The sequence below is a fragment of the Bos taurus genome, chromosome 15, assembly GCF_002263795.3.
Source record: "Bos taurus isolate L1 Dominette 01449 registration number 42190680 breed Hereford chromosome 15, ARS-UCD2.0, whole genome shotgun sequence".
Lineage (NCBI taxonomy): Eukaryota > Metazoa > Chordata > Mammalia > Artiodactyla > Bovidae > Bos > Bos taurus.
Genome location: NC_037342.1, coordinates 81,922,531 through 81,937,834, shown reverse-complemented (window position 1 = coordinate 81,937,834; position 15,304 = coordinate 81,922,531). Strand labels below are relative to the sequence as shown.

Sequence of the window (15,304 nt, the reverse complement as noted above, 5' to 3'; positions counted from 1 at the left end):
CCCCTTTTTCTCATCACCAATCCCTTTCTCATCCCCCTGCTTCCTGCATTTCTATTTTACCCAAAAGAAAGAGAAGGCGACCCGCTACGTCATGAGCTGAGGGTTCACAGAGAGAAATCCTTCTAAACGACTTTTCAGCTGTTTACCTAAAGGTCCTGTCCCTCTGACCGGCGGTCACAACGATGAGTCACCCGTCGGGCTTGAGTCCACAGCCGCCTGAATCAACTGCAACTCCCGGGCTGTGACCTCACACTTTCCATTTGTATTAAAACTCTCACTTCCCTCGAACCTGACTGTCTTAATGTCAATTTTCTTCCAGGCGTGGACTTTCAGTTTGTGCTAATTTTTGAGTCTTTTTCCAAATTACCTTTGGAAATCAATGCATGAAGAATTTGCCAACTCTCATACATGCAGTTCCTGGACAGGTTCAGGAGTGTGTCCCCACAGAGAGGCCTTCTCCGGCGGTAGTGTTTGTTTCTTTACTTCTGCTGTGCCGGGTCTTCATTGCTGCAAGCAGGCTCTTCGTTTCGGGGAGAAGGCTTCTCTGGCTGTGGAACACGGGCTTAGGTGTCTGGCAGCACGTGGGATCCTAATTCCCTGACCAGGAATTGAACCCATGTCCCCTGCATTGGAAGGTAGATTCTTTACCACCTGACCATCAAGGGAGTCCCAGTTCTCTTTACAAAATAGGAGTTAGGGGCTGTGAACTAAAATTTTACCTTTTCAGGCCTTATTAAGCCTGGTGCTCTGTGACAACCTAAAGCAGTGGGCTGGGGGTGGCGGGTGGGAGGGAGGTTCAAGAGGGAGGGGTCGTCTGCACGCCTATGGCTGATTCATGTTGACATATGGCAGAAACCAACTCAACATTGTAGAGCAATTACCCTCCAATTAAAAATAAATTTAAAAGAGGCCTTATTATATGTAGCATTATATATATGTACTGGAGAAGGCAATGGCACCCCACTCCAGTACTCTTGCCGGGAAACTCCCATGGACGGAGGAGCCTGGTAGGCTGCAGTCCATGGGGTCGCTAAGAATCGGCACGACTGAGCAGCTTCACTTTCACTTTTCACTTTCCTGCATTGGAGAAGAAAAAGGCAACCTACTCCAGTGTTCTTGCCTGGAGAATCCCAGGGACGGGGGAGCCTGGTGGGCTGCCGTCTATGGGGTCGCACAGAGTCGGACACGACTGAAGCGACTTAGCAGCAGCAGCAGCATATATGTGTACGAAAGATTGTCAGTCCTTAGTCCGTTGCATCCATTTCAGATAAGCAGGATGCAGCGTCTGCACATTCAGATCCACGCGTTTACGTCTTTGTTATTATGGACAAGTGCCTGTTTCCCCTTTATCCTTTTCTAAGAAGTCTGTCCACGTTTCCTGCAGGAGAAAGCGACACCCAGCTCCTAGCATGCTGCCGGGGAATGCCCTCAGAAGACACACTACTTCTGTGACCTGATCTTTCTACCTCCTCTCATCCAGTAGTCAGTACTTACACCTTTCCTGGACCCGCTGCCACTTCAAATGTGCATCTAGTAGATAAAAAGTCCTTCAGGTGCGACTCGGCAGAGCTGAAGCCACGCTCCACGGCGTCTGAAACTCCTGCAGATATGTGGCCTGCCACGTCCACTCAATGTGAACACACAGCAGGGACGTCCCTGGGGGTCCGGTGGCTAAGATGCCACGCTCCCGATGCAGGGGCCCAGGTTCGATCCCTGGTCGGGGAATGAGATTCCGTAGGCCCCACCTAAAGATCCCGCATGCCACCACGAAGACCGAAGACCCTGGGCACTGCACAAGACCCGAAGAAGCCAGAAAAATAAATACATTTTAAAAATTGCACAGGGACTTCCCTGGCAGTCCGGTCGTTAAAACTTCGCCTTTCAGCGCAGGGAGTGTGGGTTCCATCCCTGGCTGGGGAGCTAAGTAAGAGCCTGCATGCCTCCTGGCCAAAAAACCAAAACTTAAAACAGAAGCAATATTGTAACAAATTCAATTAAGGCTTTAAAAACGCCCTCCCCCTCCACCCTCAACACAAAATCTTTTTCAAAAAATTGTACCCATTGGGGGACTTAAAGGTGTAATCAGTACTTCTCACTAAGAAATGTCAGTCACATCATTCTTCATTAAACCAAAAGAGCCTCATGTACTGTGCAGATAAATCTAAGCATTTCATATCAGTAAGCAAGTGTTTTATCAAAATACTGCTCTTAAGCAGAAGAAACCATTGAAACAAGGAAAAGCTTGAATGAAATGCGCCTTTATGCATTCACTGCAAAGTGACACATTCCACAACCAGCGTTGCAGACACAGCAATGAATTTCTCGTGCTGACTGGACCCAGCTGTGCCTTATTGCCTCATTTGCTTCTGGTAAGGACACTCTTCCCTGGCTCTTCTCATGGTTTCTCTGTTCCTCCCCCTGCCTCTGAGACACACTGGACCCCTGCCTCCTCGGGAAGCGCCTTCTGCGCCCCCGCCGGCCTTCAGCCGCGTGCCCCTTACCCGCCTCTCAGACTCCAGTCCAGTCGGGCACCCCGCCTTCCCTGCGTGCCAGAGCCCTTCCCGAGCGCTGTGCACCCAGAGGTCACAGGGTGCGGGGCACAGACCCACAGGCAGCCAGCCCTCTCTGACTCGCAGTCTTTTAAGAAGAAAAGAAGGTGGTCCTTTAAAGAAGCAAAGAAGGCCCAAGTAAGTAAGCCAGATTGATCTGAGCCCAGCCCTGAGCGTGCAGCCACTGGCGTTGTGAAGGGAGCGACACCCGGGGACTTCTGATGCCCCGCCCCGCTGGCTGTAAGTGGCCTTTCCTGTAACACCCGCGTTCACGAGTCGGTGTCGGCGTTCCTCTCAGGAACAGTACGCGCAGAGCCGGGCCCTTTGCCGAGGCGTAGGCAGGCCGCGCTGCGTGGCCTCAGAAGCTCCGCTGGGAACACAGCGGGCCTCACGCCCTCCGCGTGACTAAGGCCAGAGCGCGGCCGGTGGAGGAGGATTTCCACTTTTTCAGCCGAGCAGCGTCCTACCCGCCGCTCAGGGAGCTCGGGGCTACAGGGCCTGTGTCACTCTGCGGTGCTGACTGCGGCGGCCTGAGGCAGCCTGGGCGACGCTGCGCCCAAGCGCACACCCAAGGGCATCCGCGGTACTCGAGAGCACGCCGCGGGCCTGCACACCGCCAGCCTCCAGAGGCGTGGCGGACCGACCTGAGGGTCTGCACTGCTCTCTTCCGGGCCAAGTGCCGGCAGCAAGTGCCAACGCTGCCTCTAACGCCCCCAGGACACAGCTGGGGGCTGTCTCCTCAGCCCCGGGGACAGAGTACACGGACGCCCTTCCCACCCCTCTGCGGCAAAGAGGAGCCGTGACAGAGGCCCGTAAGCAGGCCTCTGAAGTGAAGGGCACACGGGCTTTGGGACGCGGAACGCCTGGGTCTGCTAGGCGGGTAACCCTGAACAAGCTGTACCCACTCCTGCCAGCCTGTCTTCTCATCTGCCAAACGGAGATGCCACCGCCTCCCTCAGCGGGGTTGTGCGAGGTCGTGACTCCCGTAAAGCCCCTGGCAGGGCGCTTCAATACAGCAGATACTCAACACACGCTAATCACGATCTTTATTATCCGAGAGTCTGAGCTGGTGAGAGTCCATGATTTTTAATTCACTCTTTCAGTCTTCTCAGAAGAGTCATCCACAACTGGAGTTAAAAAATATATTTATCCTGTGAGGCTGTTACACGCCTGCAGAGGTTGTTGAGTGGGTAGGAAAGATGGGAACACTGCGGTGGGGGGATGCTGCCCTGTCCGCGTTCCTTTATGGCACGCGCGTGCACACACATGGACACACACACACGCACGCACCCCAGAATAAACCTGTGTGCCCATCATTCCTTTATGGCACACGCACACACACGTACACACACTCACCCCAGAATAAACCTGTGTGCCCATCTGTCCATGTCTCCAATCCTGTGAAAATGGCTGTGGTTTTAGAGGTTTTCAAAGCTAAGGCTGAGGCCTCAGAGAACACTGTCTATTTCGTCAGGAGAGAAAGCAAGTGAGAGGGAGCATAACCGCTACATTCTCTTGTCCTTGGTGGCACAACGGCTCCCACATGCGGGGACCCCACTTTGTCGAGAGATGGTCCTCAGGTCATGCACGGACCTCACTGTCCACCGAGAAAGCTCCTGCAGCACCTTCAGGCCCCACAGCTTCTTCTCAAAGAGACCAGCGTCCCCAGGGAGGAGGGGCGGCCCGCCGGCCTCCCTGGGGGGCACCCTGTGCTCCAGCAGCGCCATCAACTCCTCCAGCTGGTACGCGAAGGCCGCCACCTGGAGGAGGACAGCGTGTATCGCCTGGTGGAAGTCTTCTTCGGCCGGGGTGAAGTGTGCCCGCTGGTCTTCCAACAGCCGGGCCAACATCCCGTGGAAGGCGCGGTAGGCCTGGAGGTTCTCTTGGAGCCGCTCCGCCTCAGTCAGCTCGCTCCACCTGCTGGAGCTGGCCGTCGGCACGCCTTCCAGAGTGTCCAGGTTCATGTTCCCGTTCAGACCCTGATGCTTCATCTGGCCAAGGATACAGAGAAACGTCACCCCTCCTGCAGTCACTCCACCGTTCTCACGTCACCTCTAAGTCCCACACGCACGCTACTCACGTCCCTGGTCAAGGGTCCAGATTGTAAAGAAAATAGTCTACAAGAGGAATTCTTCCTTTGGGATCCGTGACTGGCATCCCAGAATTTATACACACCGCTTGGATACCTGTTCACTTTTCTTGGGGGAATCGTAGCTTTTGCTAGGTGCCAAAGGCTGAAAGCCACTGTCTGGTCTAGAATAGCTTTTCCTCCCCACTCGACACTCCCTGCTGGCACCTAGAATATTACCATCATACTGGAGTTTAAGTATTTTAAATATACCTAAAGACACTGGCCATACCTAAGCAGCTCTAAAATACAGCCTTGAAAGAATTGTTCTAACAGCTCTCTCCACTGCCCACTCTCACTGGTGAGGAGAGTCATTTATTAGAGAAGTCAATAGCTATATATATATTTAATCTGTATTTTAAAGTCTGATTTCTGAATGTTGGGGCTTTAGGAAGAGAAACCCACTCTCCGAGAACTTAAATTCAGAGCTCTCCACAGGAGTCTGCAGTTCCCACGGCAGGCCCTAGGTGAAGACTGACGGGAATCTTCCTCTACAGAAAATGTACCTAACCCCATGGTCAGCGCCTTAAGAACTGGACACCCTCCCCAGTTCCCCAGGGTTTCTTCCAGGAGACTTTTTTTTTAATAGGTGACCTTTCTATTTAGACACACAAACACTTCTGATTGTATAGGGCCCTAATACTGTAATAGGAAAAGCTGGTTGGTTTATACTGCTCTTCCCCCAGCTCTATGCACCTCCCTCAGCCTTATGTTTACATAGTTAAAAAGTCAGAACAACATATACATGAAGAACCCACACTTGGGAGGGCTCACGGTTCATCTACTCTGGAAGAATTCAGACAGGTATTCAAATTAGGAACAGCCTCCAAGACATACAGACAAACCTACCTAGAACCCCACGTATACTTCCTTATTTAAAGAGCATGTTTCCTAAATAGCATATAGAAAGAAACGTCTTAAAGGACTTCTCTCCAGGGAAAGGGCCGTGTCAAACGACAGGTGCCCAGTGTTTACAACAACTGCTTGGTTAGGGCTTCTGTAATGGATAACGGGGCGGAAATACGATGAAGGGTGGGGTCAGAAGAGAAGAAGTGAAAACAGACAACAGCAAAGTCGGCAACTTACGTAAGAGTCCACCAGAGCAGTCAGGTCTGAACGGATCTTCCGTGCTAGCCAGATGGAGCGGCTACACAGGTCCCGGCGGTGAGGGGGGAGCAGCGAATGCTCCGCGAAAGCCATCCCCTAGCTCAACGGCCAGGCCCAGCAAACGAGGGAGCTGGGTCTGTCTACACTGGCCCCAATCAGAAATGTGCCTCGCGGGCCAAATGCACTGGGCATCTCTCTCCTAACGGGACTGTGCACCCCCACCCCCGGCCTGGCTGAGGCGGCAGCGAATTCCTGGCTGTGGACTTTTGCGCCCGTGGAATCAGAGGCCCCTTCTCAATCGGCTTTTTGTCCTGCAGCGTCTGCCTCCATCCCTCTCCTCCTCAGCGCCTCGTGTACTTGTCCTCACGGCACTGTTTTGCTTTCGCACTTAGCAACAAGGTCGCTGTCACACTACCTCTCAGGATGCCCTGCCTGATGTGACCTATTTCATACACACGTTCAATCAGTCCATCTTTTTACCACCCGCCCTGTGCCCCCCAGGTCCCTCTCTCTCTTCTTTGGCCTAGTATACAATAATATTGTTACTATTACTGATACAGCTGCCATTCATTAAGCATCTACCCTGGGCCAAACATGGTTACCTGCTTTAAAGCCTTTATTTGATCTTTAGAATAGTTCTACAAGATAAAGTTTTCTTGTTTTACATATGAAATGCAGGCTTAAAGAAGTTAATTCATGTGCACAAAATCCAGTACCTAGGTTCAAAATTTAAATATAGGTCTTTGATTCTACAGCTGTTTCTCCCACTGACTTTCCAATTTCATTCTTTGGGTGGTTCATATTTTTCGAGACACAAAGTTTACATGAAATAGACCCTGTAAAAATACAGCACTTTCCCCACTCCCACCCTTTTGCTCTGTTTAAAACTGAATTTTCACTTGATTACAAGTCAGCTAAGGGAGCATCACTATCATCTCAATCATGGTGCCTCCCTTTCCAGGATGAGGCAGGCACTGTTTAGGCCTGTTCTCTTCCAAAAGACAGGAAACACCCAACCCTGACTTGCTAACATTTCTGAGGCAGTCTCACTCAAGTGACAACACGCTTTTCTTCTTCTTCCTTATCCCAGTCATACCACATTGCTTCTTAACAAAATGAAAATTCTTAACAAAATTCATAACAGAATAAACGGGACTGAGAAGCGAAGGCAGAGTTTAAGTGCTCACAGCACCACTTTATCCCATGTAACTGTAGGTTCCAGGGTGATGCCAACTGGGTTGAGTCACATGTCTCATCCCCAAAGGAATCAAGCAGTTCTATTTTATCACAGACACTACCTGTGAATCGAAACAAATGCCTTCTCAGGGGAAAAGTCCCACAAACAACGATCGAGGGACACAGAGGGAAAGAAATGGGCCGGGGGACTGTCACAACAGGCCTTTAAGGAAGGCAGCAGGAGTCTTTTTTTTTAACTCTGTACTTTTATGGACATTGAGTTTTGTGAAGGAGCACTGATATTAAATGCTATCAGAGTACTGTCATCATCAGAGTGAAATTAACCCCACAGCTTCCTTTACTACATTAAAATGGCCACCTTTTCCAGATTGTCGAAACACGGAAAGGATTTTCAATTTTGCCAAATGATCAGAATGGCATGTCAGTATTAGAAATCAAGAACTAAACAGAGTCAAAAGCTAACTACCTGATTCGCAAGAAGGGCAAACAACAGTGTCTGCCTCATCAACCTGTTCTGAGGGCACTTGGTTTTCTCATTGAGCAGCATCAATTATTTCACCCCAGCGTAACTGTAACTCAGTACAACCAAGGAAGACCAGTTGCTTCCATGAAGACAATTTTTATTTTTCTTCTTTACATTTTATTTTGGATATGCCTTAGCTAGATTAAGAGAAAACAAGGATTTGAAAAGCAGAGTATCCCTTTTATTATAGTTTCTTTTTACATAACCTTTTCGACCTAGATTCAGGTCTCTCTCCCATCAAAGGAGAAGGGTCCTGCACATTACAACAGGCAAAAAAGGCTTTTAGGAAATAAAATATTTTAAATTGATTCATTACAATTTTTCAATTTTCTTGAGTACATTGGAAGGTGGGAAAAAGGCAGGAGGGAAAGATGGTGCTTCAAACAGCCTGACCGTAATAACCTTAGTGAGGTTTAGTACACTCTATATTTTTCTCCAAACAGGTTCTAAGGAGGTTCAAGTGCTCTATGTGGGTGCTTTTCCATACCTTAATGTAGCTATTTTTACTCCCAGTCATCCTGGCCAGTGTTTATCTAAATTCTCTGCAACATATTAAGTCTCAATTATGCAAAATAACCCCAGGCAACCACAAACAAGGGGGAAGCACACCCTGGAGAAACAACGCCTGTTTCAAGTACGTTTCCAGAATTCAGAACTGCCAATTAAAGATGGAGAATACGCTGCGGGGAGAAGGTATTAAAAATGTACCAGAATTTGATTAAGAGTAGGAAACGGAGAATTTTAAGACCGAGTTCCTTAGAAAGATGGTGATGTAAACATCTGAGGAGCAGAAAGTTAAAGGGAAGAGAAACTGGTGACAGTCACTTAAAGCAACTCTTTCCTTTGCTGGCATCCCTTTCTCAAAAGGAAAAAAAACAAACTAAACCCGTGAAAAATACCTGAAAATTCACCTCAATCTGCTACAATAATTTATTGAAGCAAATTACAGGCAAACGGTAGCTATGAAGAGTGAGAAGGGGAGTTTCAAATCATGAGAACTGATGAGCTGCTTTTGGTGGGGAGGAGTGTGATAAAGGGAAGAAAACATTTTCCCTCTGTCTCCAAGTTTTCTTTTAAAAATGCAGTTTGCTTTTGTGTAGGCGGCTAAAACATTCGATGGCTAACCGCTGCAAGTGTAATTCACAGAGACCAAGGATAAGACAAATGTGACCGTGACAAGTGTCGGCTACAGACGCCTGCTAGGACTTCTACGGGGAAAGAACTTCGTTGTAGACCCGTCCAATTAATCTTATAGTAGTTTTACATCTACTCCACACACCAAAGTCAACTCCAAGTCCTCACTGCAGCCAGGAAAGCACATTCCATATTCCTTCCATCCACTCCACTCTCTGCCCAGCCCTGGAGGCGATGGCAAAGCCTCCACAGGGAACACAAACAGCACATGTCTAAGACTCTCACTGCAGACATGTCCCTCCCTACCCCCTGGCATCCAACACTCACACCCAGTGGGTGTAGAGCAAGCCTCTTTCAGAGATGGCGTTTCGTTACCCTTTTTTTTAGGAGGGGGAAAAATCAGAGAGAAAACTGACAAACTTTGTAGTTTTAGTGTTTGTGAAAAACAAGCTGTTCCTTATTCTGTTCTCAGCAAAGCTTCATTCTTTCCAACAGCCATTATACATTTCTAACAAACAATGAACAGGGCAAGCCTTTAATTCCAGTTTCTGAGGTATGTAGGATAGAAACTGCCCTTCTGGTTCTCTAAAAATGAGCCAAAATAGGTCTTTAGTCTTCTGGAAGTTATGAAGTTGTACAAAACTGTCTCTCTCCCATGGACTGTAGTAAGCGATACACCCATGAAAATCCCTACCTCAAGGGCAATGGTAATCCCTGGAATCTCAGGTGAAGGCCAAAGCATTGTGTGGACCATCCACTGTGCTGAAGACATCCTTTTTCTGAAGTGTCATTACAAGGGAAACACAACAGAACAAGTTCCCGTGACTTAAAACCGTCTGACTCGGACGATTCCTTCTCTGACAGCAGTGCCCTTCAACAACTGGGAGCTGAGACGAACCCATGATGAAACACAGCAAAGACAGAGGGGCCAGAGCTGGGCTGACAGGGGGTGTGTACAGAGGAATGACGGGCACAGAGAAGCAAATGAAGAACTCTCAGGAGAAAACCTTGCTCTGTAGTTCAGACCCTGAATAACCTTCATCCCCTCAAAATTCCTGAACCTCGATGCTCTGCAAGCTCAAAGAGCACAAGTTACCACACCCCCACTGTCCTTCCCTGAAGAGGCTTCCAGAAAAGCACTGTAGTGATTCTGTTGGTGCTGAGGACCAGCTTTCTGCAAAGGCCACTGGAGCGCTATGATTTCAGGGGCTGGCTGTGCTTCCTCAACCCTCTATCTTGCCTTCTACAAGTACCTCTTATGCAAAGGACCCCACGTCAGAATAATGTAATCTTGCCCAGCCCCACAAAATATAGCAACAAAGACAAAAAAAAAAAAAAAAAAATCAGACTTTCCATTAATAAATAAGGAATCTCAGGTTCCACAACACAAAAACACACATGTTCAAAGTGCAAATTTCTGTCATCAGTCTGGGACTTCTCACCGATAGAGCCCTGTCTATGGTCGGAGACCACGGGGCGGGCGGCCCCTCCTTGCCGGGAGCCTGCTTGCGAGCAAGTGAGCACCATTGAGAACCTTATGGAGGGACTGGGCGGCGGGGGGCAAGGAAGACGGAGAAGGCCAAGAGTAGGGAGGTGGTCCCCACGCAGCCTGCCTTCCTTCCTTCACCTGGAGAGAGTCGAGGGAGAGGGGGTGAGAGATGTGCGCTGTTTTAACAGCTCACCCTGCTCAGGGGCCCTAAAGTGCCAAGTCAAGCTGCCAGCCTCCGGAGATTAGAAGTATATGATACTTGGAAGATACATGTGCTGCAAGGGTAGAAGCCAGGACCACGGGGCAGCGGGAGAGGAGGAGGAGGGGAAGAGAGGGTATCAATATATTATTAAGAGTTAAAAGCTGATCCAGAGCACACTGAAGTTACAGGGTGAAAGGGGGCGTCTGCTGATGAGCAGAAGTCTGCCTGGTTGGAAAAGAGTTTAGAAAGAACCCTTCCTTTAAGAGCTGCTGCAGCGGCTTCTTTGTCGAGCTTTCTGAGAAAGGCAACGTCAATTTTATAAAGGGGACGACAGAGGGAGAAGAAGGGGTGTGTGTGTGTGTATGTGTGTGTGTGTGTGTGTGCGCTGTGACCCAATGGAAAGAGCAGGCCCTTCAGTTATTTCACTAGATTTTAAATGCTTTAAATTTTTTTTTTTGTCCTTTTTGTCTTTTAAATACAAAGTCTGAGCCGTCCCAGCGCCCGGTCCGCCCCTGGCTATGGCCCCGCCGAGTCCGAGTCTTCGATCAGGACCTCTGCGGTAGCACCGAGGATATCCGAGTTCATGACCAGCCCGTCTGCGCCCGTGCCGCCCCCGCCGCCCACGAAGAGCTTGCCGTCGGTCACCAGGCTCACCCGCTCGGCCCCACCACAGAAGGACTTGGACACACCCTCAGCTTCCAGCAGCAGGCACTCTCCGGGGGCGGGGTTTCCCAGCGGCTCGGGAAGCAGCGGCAGGCCCTGGCCGCCAGCGGGCGGGCTGAGGGCCTCGGGGCTTGTGCCCAGGATGTCTGTGCTGGTGATGAGCGCGCCGGCGTTGGCGGCCAGGGCCTCGGCGATCAGCACCTCGGGGTGGCTCTTCGCTTTGTGCGCCACCACGCTGTCCTTCTTCTCAAACTTTTTGCCGCAGATATTGCAAGAAAATTGGTAGAAGGAGTCTGCATCATGTTTCTTCATGTGCCAGTTAAGGGATGCCTTTTGCCGACAAGTAAATCCACAGATCTCGCATCTGAGAGAGTGAGAAAGAAAACAGCTTATCAAAAAGAGGAAGGGCCCTCTCATCCAAGGTCAGGGTTGCATGTACAAACGATGAGTCATCGAAACAGGTCCGTAGGCATGACCCCCCAGTCAATGCCCGCTCTCACATGGGGAAAAGCCATGTGCCAGGAGAGGGGCTTCCTCCAGCAGGGCGCACCCCAGGAACGAGTACTCACTGGAGAGGCTTCTCGCCGGTGTGAATCATCCGGTGCACTGCCAGGTTGTGGGAACTCTTGAAGGCTCGAGCACAATACTCACAGATATAATCTCTTTGATCTGAGAAAAACAGTGTGATTAGTTAGTGTTCCATTTGGAATCCCTCTTAACTATTTTTTCCTAGCTTACAAAAAGTAAGCAGATAACCAGGCAGGTGAATTTAGAGTAAAAGCAATGTAGAGTGTAAGCACCCTGGATAAACAAAACGAAAATAAACAGCAGGAGGGAATTCCCTGGCAACCCAGTGGTTTAGCTTCTTGGCCAAGAACAGTTCCTGGTGGGGCAACTGAAATCCCACACAGACTGCACAGCACACTCAGAAAAGTAAAGTATCATTTTCATCTTTTTTTTTTTCCAGTCTAGCCATTCATTAACATAAGACTGTGTTTACAGTAACAAAAATAAAAAACACAGCTAGAGAGAAATATGAGAACGTGAATCCTAATCTCAGTTTTACCAGTAAGTCAGATGCAGGATAAATTGCTTAACAAGTAAACAATTTTATTTCTCATAGCTTTTTTCTTAAAACAGCTTTTTCACAGATTGTGAAAGCTGAATGGTTACATACAAAGAAGCTGGCGTTCAACGAACAGCAGCATTAAAAAAAAGAATCTGACATTACCTAAAGAAAACCGATCCATACACAAAGTGGTACTCATAGCTTCTGTTTCAGGTTTAAAAAAAAAAAAAGTTACCCAAGATAAACAATTTAAACTTCTCTCAAAAATCCTATGGGGCAAAGGAGCACTGGACTTCTTTTCTTCTTTATCAACTGGTTGGGGAGAAAGTGGACCAACACATGCTCAATGTCTACTTGTTGAACAAATGGCCACTACACTCTTCGTATGCCTTTCACTTAAAATGACCAGAAACAGTCACAGTGAAAACAAGAGGCAAACAACACCCAATGTAATCCTACCCTCCATCCCCAACAGTTCTAAAAGCAAGTGTAGGAGAAGAGCCACGTCTCTCCCACCTGAACGCACGGAGGCGGCACCTGGGGCTCTAGGAGACACAGAGGCGGACTCAGCAGGTCGAGGCGGGGCCTGAGACACGCCGCCTCTAGCAGGGAGCTCACAATGCCAGGCCCATCCGTCTGCATTCCTCACCAACAGTAGGGTCTGAAACGCACACTCCTACCCCAGGGACAAAGCTTACCGTCTCTCAGGTCTGGGCCACATTCCCAGCTCCACGGGAGCATGACGAACCCATGTGGAGCATTTCACATACTTAAGGAAATTACATTTTCAAAAGAAGCCAATTCACACTCATTTGGAAAAGTAAAACTCTCTTAACACTGACATCATAAAATTGTATCAACTACATACAAATATTTGGAAAGGACTTTATTTCTAAACCAGTGTTTGTCATAGTCGGCTTATAAAATCCAGCTAAAGTAGTCTAAACTGGCTGTCAGAAATTATTTTCTATGGAATGAAACAGTGTAACAGGGAGAAGGGGCAGAGGAATGGCAGCTCCTTTAGAGAAACAGTGGGGGCAGCGTCCTCACTGAAGAGACGCAGCGGGAGGCAAGGACTGCAGCCTGTGGAGCCATGAAGACCTCAGGTACACCCCAGTGCCGGGCCCATCAGGTGCCCGGCTCCGTGCAGCACACAGCACCTTACACGTCGCCCCATTCCATCCTTATAATAACGCAGCGTTACTGGAATCATCACTAACCTTACCCAGCCCAATCTGTTCCTATTTAGCTGCACTTGACCACAACTGTCCAGTGGCTGAAAATGAACGCTGTCTGAACTCCTTCGACAACATGTGTCACACAGGTGTTCAGCTTCTCTTCTCCAGCCACCAGTTCCTGTAGGGGGCTACATGCGCGCACAGTTGCTCAGCAGTGTCCAAGTCTTCAGGCCCGCACAGACTGTAGTCTGCCAGGCTCCTCTGTCCATGAGATTTTCCAGCAAGAACACTGGAACGGGTTGCCAATGCCTCCTCCAGGGGATCTTCCTGACCCAGACGTTGAACCCGTGCCTCCTGTGGCTCCTGCACTGGCAGGTGGATTCTGTACCACTGAGCCACTTGGGAAGCCCCACAGGAGGTTACATGTGGATTCAATAGCTAGCCTTTGTGATTCCAATAGTAGCAGAAGTCTTGGGAGATTTTTAGTAGGTAATATAAACTATAAGCAAGCCTCCTCACCATTAAGGCTTTCTCTACATACTCCTCATTTTCAGTCCAGGTAGTTACTACAAGTATCTATCTAACTGAAGCAGAATTAGAAACCACCCCCAAAATTATTATTATTATTTTTTTGCTAAAAACTAGCTGTGTAACCACTGGTTACCTAATGCTGCTCAGCCTCTGGTTTATTGGCTGTAAAACAAAGAGTAGTATAAACAAACTTGGTGATGGATGGATGGATAGGTTAGAAAAAAATATTGTTACAATCTACACACTTAACAGGGCATTTAGCTACTTGATAAACATTCTAAGAAAGTACCTGTATGATGTTTGGCATGTCGGAGAAGTTGCTTCTGGAGCCTAAAGAGTCGTCCACAGGAGGGATGGGGACATACATATTTCTTCTTCAGCAAATGCTGGTATTTAATGTGGTGCTGAAAAAGTAAAACAAAGTGAAGAGAGAGAAAAATTAGGGCTTCCAGAAAGCTTAGCTCATTCCTTTGCAAAGTCAAAACTACTGAAAGAAAACCAAGCCCTCTGTACGTGAACAGGGACCACTGCCATGGAGTGCTTCAGCACGTGGCTCTGTTGCTCGCGCGCTCGTGACCCCGGAAGACACACCGCGAGCTCCAGTCCCCATGTGTAGCAGGGAGGTGACGACAACTGCGTCAGCGTTGTGGGAACAGACATCGTGTACTGCACAGTGCTTAGTGCAGCGAATGGCACGTGGCCAAGGAGTCATAGCCATCATTATCAGAACAGAACCAGAATCAGGGGGTAAGGCCTTAGTCGTATGTTATACTTGCTGCTAAAGACCAAACACTTCTTAAGCTTTAGTAATTAATATTTCATGTCTTCTGCCAGACCTAAATACAAGCTGTATCCTTACTCATTAAAAAAACTCACTTAAAATAAAAACCTCAAACTAAAAATTTATTCAAAATAGTAATCAAGAAATCTTACGTTTTAGTTTAACCTTATTCTTTAATAATAGACACTAAAAACAAAACCTGTTTAACTGTGTCTTGGTGTGTTATCACACAATCATCTATTATATCAGGCGCATTTGCACCATGAGAAATACTGGAATATCCCAAGATTCCAAGGAACCATTTACATTCAGGTTCTTAACCACTTAAAACAACAACAAAAGCCCAACTCAAGTCATTTGATGTTTAATAAATGACTGTTGTTGACATTACACAGTAATGATGAAGCCTGCACCAGTTCACAAACTAGAAAGTCTCAGTGAGCTCGGGAACTAGTAACGGGAAGCACTCTGCGAGTCCGCCTCCTCTGGAACAGCCCCACTGACCTGCAGGTAGCGCGGGTGAGCAAGGACGGTCCCGCAGCCTTCCATCTCACAGCGGACGTACTGGATGGGGGGCTTCTTTCTAGTAACAACATGGAAGGGAAAAGTCAGCAACAGCAGGGAGGCAGTATGCACACTGGCCTTTCACTCCGACTGCACTATAGGGGATAGCTATTCTATAGTATGAAGAATTAAAATCTCTTTTACTAGCTTATAGCTTGCACAGAATTTATGTTAGAAATAATCAGACTG

General features: G+C 48.3%; 2 protein-coding genes across 5 annotated transcripts in view; both read right to left on the bottom strand.

The window, feature by feature from the left end:
• Positions 1-3,578: 3,578 nt before the first annotated feature.
• CNTF (ciliary neurotrophic factor) lies at positions 3,579-10,831 on the bottom strand. Its single transcript, XM_003587031.5, has 2 exons — positions 5,764-10,831; positions 3,579-4,540 (listed from the first exon to the last, which is right to left on the bottom strand). The coding sequence occupies exons 1-2, from the start codon at positions 5,875-5,877 to the stop codon at positions 4,055-4,057; spliced, it is 600 nt and encodes a 199-aa protein (XP_003587079.1). The 5' UTR covers positions 5,878-10,831; the 3' UTR covers positions 3,579-4,054.
• Positions 7,664-15,304, bottom strand: part of ZFP91 (ZFP91 zinc finger protein, atypical E3 ubiquitin ligase) — a 39,718-nt gene continuing 32,077 nt past the window's right edge. For all 4 annotated transcript variants that reach the window (XM_024975932.2, XM_024975933.2, XM_059875184.1 and 1 more), the window contains exons 8-11: positions 15,056-15,134; positions 14,060-14,174; positions 11,562-11,661; positions 7,664-11,356 (exon numbers count right to left, since the gene is read on the bottom strand). In XM_024975932.2, coding sequence (XP_024831700.1) covers positions 10,846-11,356; positions 11,562-11,661; positions 14,060-14,174; positions 15,056-15,134 — 805 coding nt within the window. In that variant the 3' untranslated portion in view covers positions 7,664-10,845. The remainder of the gene's footprint in view (positions 11,357-11,561; positions 11,662-14,059; positions 14,175-15,055; positions 15,135-15,304) is intronic.

Bases quoted from the DNA above. Each gene is read 5' to 3' on its own strand.
- CNTF (XM_003587031.5), bottom strand. From the start codon at position 5,877: ATGGCTTTCGCGGAGCATTCGCTGCTCCCCCCTCACCGCCGGGACCTG. The intron at 4,541-5,763 runs GTAAGTTGCCGA...ATCCTTGGCCAG, and splicing joins CTGCTCTGGTGGACTCTTAC to ATGAAGCATCAGGGTCTGAA.